The sequence below is a fragment of the Anomaloglossus baeobatrachus genome, chromosome 1, assembly GCF_048569485.1.
Source record: "Anomaloglossus baeobatrachus isolate aAnoBae1 chromosome 1, aAnoBae1.hap1, whole genome shotgun sequence".
Taxonomy (NCBI): Eukaryota; Metazoa; Chordata; class Amphibia; order Anura; family Aromobatidae; genus Anomaloglossus; species Anomaloglossus baeobatrachus.
Window position 1 is genome coordinate 310,179,460 of NC_134353.1, and position 12,621 is coordinate 310,192,080.

The window sequence follows — 12,621 nt, forward strand, 5'->3', positions numbered from 1 at the left end:
CACAGACGTACGCAACTGCTTGATCTGGAGTAGCTGGCATAGCTCTTTGGTCACTTTAGACATGAATGGGGTCCCCTGATCCGTAAGGATCTCCTTGGGCAACCCCACCCGGCAGAACACAGCAAACAACTCCCGAGCTATAAGCTTTGCTGCAGTATGTCTGAGAGGTATCGCCTCGGGATACCGGGTGGCATAGTCAACGATCACTAGGATGTGTTGGTGCCCTCGAGCGGACTTTACGAGGGGCCCCACCAGATCCATCCCTATCCGTTCAAAAGGGACTTCTATAATGGGTAACGGTACCAACGGACTGCGAAAATGGGTCAGGGGTGCGGTAAGCTGACACTCCGGGCAGGTTTCGCAGAACCGTTTTACCTCCCCAAAGACCCCGGGCCAATAGAACCTTTGCAATATTCGCTCCTGAGTTTTCTTGACCCCTAGGTGGCCACTCATCAGGTGTTTATGAGCCAAGTCGAGGACCTGCCGGCGATGCGGCTGGGGCACCACCAACTGTTCTACCCCCACGCCCCGTATTTCATCTACCCGGTAGAGTAAATCCTGCTTAAGAGCGAAATGGGGGTACCTTACCTGGGCACCGGGCAGCTGTGCCACCCCGTCAACTACTGTCACCTGACTCCGGGCATGTATTAACGTAGGGTCCTGGAGTTGGGCTGTCCCAAACGTATCCGGGGACGCCTCCAACTCCGGGATGGGCTCGACCGTCTCAGCCTCTCCTGCCAATACCTCTAGGGGCGACCTATCGGGTTCACACTCTGTCCCTATCATGGTGACCCCTACGGCAGGTGTCCCGGATTCAGGATTGTAGGGCTCAGGTCCCGGACCAACCAATATCTGAGGGGACTTAGGGGGTCCCCTCCATAAAGTCCAAAAATAGGGCAGATCCCTTCCTAGGATCACGTCATAAGGAAGAGTGTTAAGAAGTCCCACCTCATGTTGCACCTGACCGCAAGGTGCTGTGATGGTGACAATCCCCGTGGGATAGTCGCGGCGGTCCCCATGTATGCAAACCACCCCCACGGTGCGTCCTGTGGCCTTTACTTTAGCCCTCAAGGTGGATCGCACAAGGGTCACTAAGCTTCCGGAATCCAACAATCCTGTAACTGGACATCCATTCACCTGTATTTGGCACAAGTGGGGCTCCGTCTCTGGGGAGACCAGGTCAACGGTACACACCACCTGAGCATACATTGAACCCCGCCGGGTAACCCCACAATCCATGGGCTCCGTGGTGAGTGGACACTGGGCTTCCATATGTCCCACCCGCTGGCACCGCCAACATCTAATGGGGACGGAAACCCCCTTGACGGGTTGTCGTTTAGGGTACAGAACCTTCCGGACCTCAGGAATGGCGGCCGCGGCCTCAGACGGGACGGTAGGGGACTCCTGCACCGTTGTCAGCGGTGGGTCCTTGGCCCTAGGCTTGGAGGGGCCGGACCGACGGGCGGTACGCAAAGTCTCAGTGTCCCGTATCAAGTCCTGCGTAGCCACATGCCGCTCTACCAGGGACACTAATTGGTCCAGGGTACTCGGGTCACCCTGTCCGACCCACCGTTGAACGGTGACGGGTATAGTGCGCACAAAACGATCCACTACTACCCTTTCCACCATTTGCGCCGGGCTCAGAGTGTCAGGCTGCAACCACTTTTTTACAAGATGCAACAAGTCATAGGCCTGGGAGCGTACGGGTTTGGCTTCCTCAAAGAACCACTGATTTACCCGCTGAGCCCGTACATAGGTATTCACCCCCAACCGAGCCAGTATTTCGGCTTTCAGGGTCACATAGTCAATGGCGTCCTCGGTACAGAGGTCCAGGTACGCTTTTTGGGGTTCCCCCGTGTGATACCAATGTGATATGACTGAAGTTTGAATGACTATTAGATAGGGATCATAATCATAAGATAGGAGTGATCCCAGATATTATTTGATCCATCAATAATTCAGTATCAAAGAAGATGTCCTTTGGATAATATTTCACTAATGCCAAGGAATACATGTCTTGAAGCAGTTTTAGATAATAAGGAAGTAACATTTACAGTTCCACTTACAGGAAACTTGTGGTTAGCTTAAAGACAGTTATAAGGAAGCTTGCATATGAAATTTACGGCTCATTGCAATATTTCACTAACACTATGGTTAAACTGTGGTCGGACAGTTGTCAACTGGCAGGATGTGCAGGGAATGTGCAGGAAGCTGCCGGTGCCCACAGCATTTTGTGGTCAAGTTACATGAACATGACTCAGCTGTCACATGCTGGTGGCCATTTCAACACAACCTACAATGTTTTCCTATAAAAATACACCAGACTCGCTTAATGGTAGGGAAAATACCTTCCAGGACATTGAAGTGTACGTACGCACTGTTCCTGTGATGCCATGCCATGTTGATTCCTTATCTTAACTCGAGTTCCCTCCGATGTGAAAGGATTGCTACAACATAACGGTAATGTTGATGCATATTTCTGTTATTGTATAAGTTTCTATGACTATAAGATTCTAAATGCCTATGTACCATTGATTATATTCATGTGCTATTAAAATAAATAGTATCTTGCTATAAAGAATATTAGTATTCGTGCCTGATTAGGATATCAGTGAGCGCTTCGTAAGTACGGGCTTTCAGCCCCCTTTTTAGTAGAATTTAGCAAGACATAAATATTTATGTCTTGCTAAATTCTACTAAAAAGGGGGCTGAAAGCCCGTACTTACGAAGCGCTCACTGATATCCTAATCAGGCACGAATACTAATATTCTTTATAGCAAGATACTATTTATTTTAATAGCACATGAATATAATCAATGGTACATAGGCATTTAGAATCTTATAGTCATAGAAACTTATACAATAACAGAAATATGCATCAACATTACCGTTATGTTGTAGCAATCCTTTCACATCGGAGGGAACTCGAGTTAAGATAAGGAATCAACATGGCATGGCATCACAGGAACAGTGCGTACGTACACTTCAATGTCCTGGAAGGTATTTTCCCTACCATTAAGCGAGTCTGGTGTATTTTTATAGGAAAACATTGTAGGTTGTGTTGAAATGGCCACCAGCATGTGACAGCTGAGTCATGTTCATGTAACTTGACCACAAAATGCTGTGGGCACCGGCAGCTTCCTGCACATTTCCTGCACATCCTGCCAGTTGACAACTGTCCGACCACAGTTTAACCATAGTGTTAGTGAAATATTGCAATGAGCCGTAAATTTCATATGCAAGCTTCCTTATAACTGTCTTTAAGCTAACCACAAGTTTCCTGTAAGTGGAACTGTAAATGTTACTTCCTTATTATCTAAAACTGCTTCAAGACATGTATTCCTTGGCATTAGTGAAATATTATCCAAAGGACATCTTCTTTGATACTGAATTATTGATGGATCAAATAATATCTGGGATCACTCCTATCTTATGATTATGATCCCTATCTAATAGTCATTCAAACTTCAGTCATATCACATTGGTATCACAATCGGTCCTTGATCCCAGGGATTATTTTCCATCATCAGTATTCCACTAGAAGAAGATCACTCGGAATATACCATACCATGACCAAGAAATATTGTTTGCCACAAATTTTGTCTTTGTTTAGATAAACGTTGAATCACAAATATAATCAGTTTCACTACTATGTATAGTATATTAAAACTAAAAGCAATATTATCTGAAAAGCTCCCTTGAATATCATGTGTTTTGGCATTTGCTCGATATTCAAAGGAATCATTACACATTACATTTCCCGATATGTTACTACAAGTTTCACTAGTCCCATTTATGAACATATTGGCATAAGGCCATAACATATCATGAATTGTCCTTTCCACTAAGCTGGGTTTAAAAGCATCTACAGTCCATAGAGATGAATCCCAGGTTAGTCAGTCCAGTCTTATTTCTTAGTACCCAAATTCCTCCCTTAAAAGCCAGATATTGCAAATTGGTGACTGTTGCATTCAAATTGCCTTGCCACCATGGAAGATTGATCCATCCCACTACGGAAATGGGTACTGTAGTATTCTATAGACGAACACTTCGAGTGTCTTTATCAGCAAGATGATCAGAACAACTTTTCCAGTTTAAGATTTCCTCCATCGATACCGGGACATCCAGATAAGGGATACTGGTGGCTGTAACTGAAGAATGTGTACAGATCCAGCAATCTGTGTGTTGAAAATGTGATGGTGCATCAGAAATTCATTCGCCACAGGTTCCTCCTGATGTAGACTTGTCCATCCAACGACCAGAGAGGCAAACATGAAACACAGGAATTTCTCCATCTCATCACTATCGAGCTCTTCCCAGTAACCGATACCATGGATTCCGCTTATTTACCACACCTTCTGCAAATAAAGATACACTATTATTCTCGTAAATAACATTTTTTCTTGTGGGACATATTCCCACTTCCCCACTCCTGGTCTCATTATCAGGAGAGTACGATCTTTTCCGACCGCTATTACCGCTGTCTCTGAGGGCGGTCCTTGGAGGTTTTGAATCCATATTTTTACTCCTACATTTTTAATATTAGAGGATCCAAAACCTTTAATACCCCGTATTGTTAATTCTGCCGGGGCAGTTCCTTCTCTTATTTCAGACAAGTTTATTGGAATTATCAACATCTGAGCCACCTTCTGGTGTTTCATCAATATCAAAGGTTCATTTCCCAAATTTAGCATCAGTACCTTGATTTCTCCCTGATAATCTGCATCTATTACCCCTCCCACCACTATGGCTCCTTTTAACACTAAACTAGAACAAGTGGCTATTTGACCATAATGATCCTTTGGTATATGGCAACCCAATCCTGTTGAAATTGGTTTTACCTTACCTGGGGGTACCACGACAGTTTCCAATGTACTGAGGTCTAAACCTGCTGAATAAGGCGTCGCTCTTTCTGGTGTGCCCAAACAGCTGTACCTTGCCTTGTCAACTGTTGGACTGATTTGTCTGATGGCTGCTGCTTTATCTGCTTCTGAATTAAACAAACGTTCAAGTGAGTTAGTAGGGACATGAGCATCGACATGAAATACAGTGGTCTTGGTAGATTGAATAATCCCTTCAATGTCTTGCCACACTTCCCTGACCATCTCAAACACATTTTGCTGTTCCTCTCCCCATTGGAACTCATATTTTTTACTCGTTACTTTGTACAAATGAGCCAACATTTGTCCCAAATGAGGGATATGTTGTCTCCAAAAATCAAACAATCCAATATAAGACTGAGTCTCCTGTTTGGATTTAGGGACCGGAAAATTAATAATTTTCTGTCTGGCATTGGGCAAGATCTCTCTGTGCCCCTTGTTCCACTGAATCCCTAGAAATGTTACCACCTGAGACGGTCCTTGAACCTTGGCATCACTGATTTCCCATCCTTTACTCCACATATGAGCAACCAGTTTTGTCAATTGATCTTTCACACTTTGCTCATCTTGTCCTTGTATCATTATATCATTGATATAATGTGAGATCTGCATTTCCTTATGACAAGACATAACCCCAAAGGAGAATTTTCCTTCGGTTAGATTAAGAGTCATCCATTTTAGGATATCAATTCCCAAAATATATTCTGGTATAGGTACTACCAGCACCGTATACTGCTTGATAGGTAAATTACCTATCTTCAAAGCTACCTGTGTCTGAACCCTGGTGATCACTTGAGCACCTAGTCCAGCAATTTTTACTCGAGGTCCTTTTATTTTTTCTGGGTTTCCATGAATTAAAGTAGCCTCCGCCCCCGTGTCAATCAAAGCTGGGACTCTTTGAATATTTCCCCCTTTCCAATGTATGCTAAGATTGACGTAGGGACGTTCGTCCCTGTTTATCAATAGGGGGGCTTGGCTGGCTACCTATGGTAAATCACTTCCTTCTGAACTTTCATTTACACAGACTTCAGTCTGTGCATTAGCCCTTCCTTCCGTGACCTTTGTGGCCACGGCTGCAGCCAGTTCTTCCAATGGATAAACTGACTGAAAATCTTCCCAAGACACTTTCTTTGGGGGGTTTTCCCCTTTTCCTTCTGATTTCTTTACCTTGGGGGTTTTTGAACCCCCTTCCACATTTGTAGTGGTCACTTTCTTTGCAGATAGAACTTTCTGTTTGTACAACTTCCATAATTCTCCTGTCTCCTTTCCATCAATCCTTTCCTTATTGATCCCGGCTTTAAGCAAAGCCTGGAACATGTCTTTTCGAGGCACCCATGGGGCCTCCCCTACTGATTTCTCTTTCCAATCAGGATTGTTTGGCTTACTGTTACCAACATGGCCTCCAGGGGATGGTTTATCCCACTGTCCCATATCCTGTAACTCCTTCATCCTCCCTAGAACTACACCGATTGATTCTCCAGTCAGCGCTACAGTTAAGGTTAAAATAACTGTTTTATATGCTGGAGGAGCATGTTTAACCAGCCTATTACTTATGCTGGCTGTCAATGGGTACTGGAGATAATCATCATCCAGTCCCAAAAGAGGAAGAGCATTCCTCATTGCTTCTTCCTTCAGCCTTTCCATACCATCTTTTAAGGTATACCAAGGTTTATCATTGATAGGAAAGTCTGCTTCTGATGGATATTTGTCCAGAAAAGCATGGGCTAAGATCATGATTAAGTTTTGAGTACCATGCTCATTATGATCAACAAAATAATTTTTTATTGATCTCTGAATTTCTGGGTCACGAGACATGGTGACAAATTTTGCCACGTCTCCGGCATCAAAGTGCACTTCACCTCCTCCGAGATCGTGCACCCTGACCAACCAGGGAATTTCTCCTTCTCCTGGTTTTTGTCTAAACTGTGTTAAAATGCTATCAACTTCTCCCTGAGAGTAATCTTCAATGGTTACTCGATTTTTTACATGAGGAATCGTTTTCTCATTTGTGATGGCATTACCATCTTCGTCATATTGCAGATTCCCCTGACCATCCCGGACATGTTCCCGGATGATCTCATTCTCTGTCCTCTCTAGGCGCCTCCTTACTGGATTAGCCTGAATCTTCCCTTTATGGTAATCCTCCTCATCAGATGATGAAGATGAATCCCACACATCCCCATCCCAAGTATCGGGATCCCAGTTTATAGAAGCTGAGGCGATACTTTTATGCACTTTGGTTTTATTTACTTTTCCTCTTCTTCTTTTCTTGTACTTATTTTGAGCAATTTTTATGGCAGCTTTTTGTGCCACATTCTGATAATGTTCCAATTTATCCTTCAACAGTCGGGTATTACATTCCATAACTGTTTTCAGGCAACCTAATTCTATCATCTTTTGTTCCACCTGGGAACTTTTCTTCTGCATCTTTAGCTTACGCTCATGCATTACACTATATGCACTTGCCAAAATCCAGATGCGCCGTCCTAAAGACACTACATCACCTGTTTTCACAGGGACACTACCGAATACATTCACATCAGTAGCTTCACTACCCATAAGCTTGTCCTGCCATTGTTCTGCCAATTCACAAGACACTACATCACCTGCTTTCACAGGGGCACCACTGAGTACATTCACAACATCAGTAGGTACACAACCCTTGAGCTTATCCTGCCATTGTTCTGCCAATCCACAATTGACCAATTCATGTGCTATAAGATTGTAGGGAGCCTCAATCCAGCATGGGATCTCCACAACAACCTCCTTAACATTATCCTTACGTTTTCTGAACATTTTGACACTATATGCAAAAAGATTGAAAAAATATCTGGAAATTTGCCAAATATATGTTTTTAACTTCTAAATTACAAAAATTCGTTAATTACCTCTAATAGAAGTAATCCTGCCGACTACGCCAATTTATGTCTTGCTAAATTCTACTAAAAAGGGGGCTGAAAGCCCGTACTTACGAAGCGCTCACTGATATCCTAATCAGGCACGAATACTAATATTCTTTATAGCAAGATACTATTTATTTTAATAGCACATGAATATAATCAATGGTACATAGGCATTTAGAATCTTATAGTCATAGAAACTTATACAATAACAGAAATATGCATCAACATTACCGTTATGTTGTAGCAATCCTTTCACATCGGAGGGAACTCGAGTTAAGATAAGGAATCAACATGGCATGGCATCACAGGAACAGTGCGTACGTACACTTCAATGTCCTGGAAGGTATTTTCCCTACCATTAAGCGAGTCTGGTGTATTTTTATAGGAAAACATTGTAGGTTGTGTTGAAATGGCCACCAGCATGTGACAGCTGAGTCATGTTCATGTAACTTGACCACAAAATGCTGTGGGCACCGGCAGCTTCCTGCACATTTCCTGCACATCCTGCCAGTTGACAACTGTCCGACCACAGTTTAACCATAGTGTTAGTGAAATATTGCAATGAGCCGTAAATTTCATATGCAAGCTTCCTTATAACTGTCTTTAAGCTAACCACAAGTTTCCTGTAAGTGGAACTGTAAATGTTACTTCCTTATTATCTAAAACTGCTTCAAGACATGTATTCCTTGGCATTAGGGAAATACCTTCCAGGACATTGAAGTGTACGTACGCACTGTTCCTGTGATGCCATGCCAAGATGCCATGTTGATTTCTTATCATTAACTCGAGTTCCCTCCGATGTGAAAGGATTGCTACAACATAAACGGTAATGTTGATGCATATTTCTGTTATTGTATAAGTTTCTATAACTATAGTTCTTATGCCTATGTACCATTGACTATATATATTCATGTGCTATTAAAATAAATAGTATCTTGCTATAAAGAATATTAGTATTCGTGCCTGATTAGGATATCAGTGAGCGCTTCGTAAGTACGGGCTTTCAGCCCCCTTTTTAGTAGAATTTAGCAAGACACCCCGTCAGATAGGGCGACAATACCTCAGCCCACTGCGGGGTCGGCAGCTTTTCCCGCTCGGCCACCCGCTCAAACACCGCCAGGAACGCTTCCACATCATCACCCGGGGTCATCTTTTGCAACGCTTGTCTCACCGCTTTCCGGACGCTGCCGTCATCACCCGGTCCCGGGGTTGTTGCTGCCGGTCCGGCACGGATCGACTTGGCCAGGAGAACCATCTGTTCTTGGTGCCTTTTTTCCTGCAATTGCAAGGCTTGCTGCTGATGTGCATTGGCCTGATCCATCTGTTCTTGGTGCCTTTTGTCCTGCATTTGCAAGGATTGCTGCTGACGTGCATTGGCCTGATCCATCTGTTCTTGGAGTTTTTTTTCCTGCACTTGCAAGGATTGCTGCTGACGTTCCAACGCCCGGAGCAGGTGTGCATTGGTCTGTTGCTGCTGTGCATTAGCCTGTTGCTGCTGTGCATTAGCCTCTTGTAGCTGTGCATTAGTCTGTTGCTGCAGCCTTAGTATGTCTTCCATGGCGTCGCTGGGTTTGGGCTGTAGTATAGCCGCTCGAATCCAGGACATGTGCTACCGGGTCACCAGGGATGGATGCTACACCTCACCGGCTGTCATGCCCGCATTCTCCACCATATGTGAGGTAGCACGGTCGGCTGCGCAGCAGAAGACACGGGATCCAGGCATTAAGGTTCACAGCACACGGTTTAATGTCCAAACAAAAGTCCATAACAAAATACATGTGCCTCTCCAGCAGAAAACTCAGGGAGTTCTGTTCACTCCCTCACACCCGGCACACCTGCCCTTGTTCCTGATTCTATTTAACCCTCCCTTCAGCCTGTAGGGAAACAGCATTAACCCTATAGTGGATTTACTTTCTATCATGGAGTGAGCACAACCGGGGCGAGACATACTGGCCGTCATAGATAACCCCGGTCACAGTCTCACAGGGGTAATACACCTATCTATTCGCTACATTGATATTTGGTATTTTTCAACTTTAATCACGATCTTGAATCTGTTTACAATCCACAGACTATATCAAATATGACTATGACACAAGCACTCTCAGACCGAATCTTAAAGATGATATACCAGATTCACCTCTGTATAGAACAGTGAGTGATGCTGCGCTAGTGAAAAAAAGGATTCGACCCAACACTCCAGACAGATCTCAGCTACAGCAGCATCGGTTTTCTATCAATGGACATTTCTACAACTTTAAAGTAAGGAGCGCTCATCTGCTGTAGAGTCAGACAACAGCAAAATGTTGATGATGAATTATGATTAATTTTTTTAATGTAAAAAATGTTTATTTTTTTGCATTGCATATTAGCTGACAGCAGTATATATGCCTGATCTTTCCATAATGCAGAGCATGCATTTTTATTTTTTTTTTAAATTACGGTATGCCGCTCAGGATGATGTCCACTCATTTCACTATCTATACACAAAGACAGATAACTTAAAAGTATGCACTGAAAGGGTTATTCCCAATGACGTGGAATCTCTAGGGGTCTGACTGCTGGGACCCCTACTAATTCTAAGAATGGGGCCCATCATTGTCTATTGGGAGGTGGAAAACTGTGAGTCTCAAAAAACATTTTGGTGAGCTATTTGAATCATACATATGATTCATATAGGTTAATTTAAATACAGTTAAATCAGAGGTCTCAAACAGGGGGCCCACGGGCCGCATGCAGCCCCTCAGGCTGCCTCTTGCGGCCTGCAGGCCCTTGGCTCCCTTGACGATCATGGCCGCCACAGTCCAGCGCTCTATTTCAGGATGCATGTTTTGCCGGTGCTACACATAGTCAAGCTCTCTGAACACCTATTCCAATTGCAGGTGCCGGCCAATGAGAGGCCAGCAGGTGACGCGTATGATATCCCCTGCTGGCCTCTGATTGTCCGGGAGCTGGAATAGCTTTTCAGAGAGCTTGATTCTGCGCAGAACTGGCAAATCATTCATATGAACTAAACCACTGATGATGGCAGGCCCCTGCACTGGTGGGCAGCAAGAGGACACCGTGGATACAGAGGACAGATGAGAATGTTTGTGTGTGTGTTTGTGTGTGTATGTGTGTGTGTGTGTGTGTGCGCGCGCATGCGTGGGTGAAGAATGGCACTATAGGGGACATTACTACAGGATGGACCAGTGAAGTGGACATTTCTACATGCTTGGGCACATTAGTAAAAGGGGGCAATGATGCACACATTACTACAAGAAGGGGACAAGGATGGGCACATTACTATAGGATGGGGAAAAGGGTGGGCATATTACTACAGGAGGAGGACAAGGATGGGCACATTGCCACAGGATGAGGACAAGAATGGGCACATTACTACAAGGGGACAAGGATAGGGTACAATGCTACAAGGTGGCAAGGATGGGTACATTACTACAAGGTGGCAAGGATGGGCACATTACTACAAGAACAGGAACAGGATTGTGGACATTACTACAGGATGAGAAAAAGGATAGGCACATTACTACAAGATGAGGACAAGGATGGACACATTACTACAGGCTGATGACAAAGATTGGCACAATATTACAGGATGACGACAAAGATAGCCACATTACTACAAAGAGACGAGGATGGGGCACAATACTACAAGAAGGGGAACAGAATGGGGGGCATTACTGAAAGATAAGGACCAGCATGGGAACATTACTACAAGATGTTAGCCAAAATTACTATATGGTGCTAATTGTAAAACAATATGACTTACAAAAAGGGATAAAATGTAAAATAAAAATGCAAAATAAAGCATGATTTTTTTTTCCCCATTAAATTTTTTTTGTTTTTTGTTTTTTTTATACTTAAAAAAATGTGCAGGTTTGTTATAATAAACAAGCAAAAAATGTTCAAAAATAGTGATCCAAAGGTGTAGATAAAAAACAAATGGTACCAATAAAAATGTCACTTTGTCCTGCAAAGAATGCGGCCCCCCAAATTATTTTTTTACTATGTGTGGCCCATATACCCAGTCGAGTTTGAGACCCCTGGTGTAAATAGTCTGCTCTCTATGTAAGCAAATTTTATCCCAAAGCCATGGCTACTTTACATCAAGAACTGCATTAGATTTTACATTTCTATGTGCTGTGATGCTTAGGCACACTAGATAAATACTTACTATACATACTATTGCACACTAGATAAATACTTTTGCTTTTTTTATTATAAATTACCACTTTAGGCCTGTTTCACACGTCAGTGATTCTGGTATGTTTGTGCTTTTTTTAAAACGCCAGAATCACTGACATACGCAGACCCATTATAATCAATGGGTCTGCTCACACATTAGTGATTTTTCACTGAACGTGTCTCCGTGCAGCGTGCATGCGTGGCCGTGATTCTGCACGGAGACAAGTCAGTTTTTTTCTGGCATCACTGATGACCCACGGACAACACTATGGTGTGATCCGTGTGTGATCAGTGAAACACGTACCAGAAAATCCCAGAAATATTAAATATTAAATATTTTCAACTTACCTTGCCTGCGATTCGCTCTGGAGCCTCTGCTCTTGGCAGCTCCTGCCTGGCTCATGAATATTCATGAGAGCAGGAAAACCCGACCAGGAAGTAGGTGCTGAGAGCGATGGGCGGACGCTGCAGAGCCAGAGACTTCAGCACCATGGACAGCAGCAGTGAGTAATGTCCATATGCAATCACGGATCACGGATTGCACATGGACAACCCATGTGTGCCGTGAATCGCGGAACACGGAGGGACATGTGCGTGTTTTACACGTCAGTGAAGAACGTCTGTGTTTTTCACTGACGTGTGAAACGGGCCTT

General features: G+C 43.8%; 1 protein-coding gene across 2 annotated transcripts in view; it reads left to right on the plus strand.

Moving 5' to 3' along the window:
- The window catches only part of RASSF6 (Ras association domain family member 6), a 281,755-nt gene that overhangs the window by 251,290 nt on the left and 17,844 nt on the right, over window positions 1-12,621 (plus strand). For both annotated transcript variants that reach the window (XM_075351194.1, XM_075351201.1), the window contains one exon: window positions 9,855-10,045. In XM_075351194.1, the coding sequence (XP_075207309.1) occupies window positions 9,855-10,045 (191 nt within the window). The remainder of the gene's footprint in view (window positions 1-9,854; window positions 10,046-12,621) is intronic.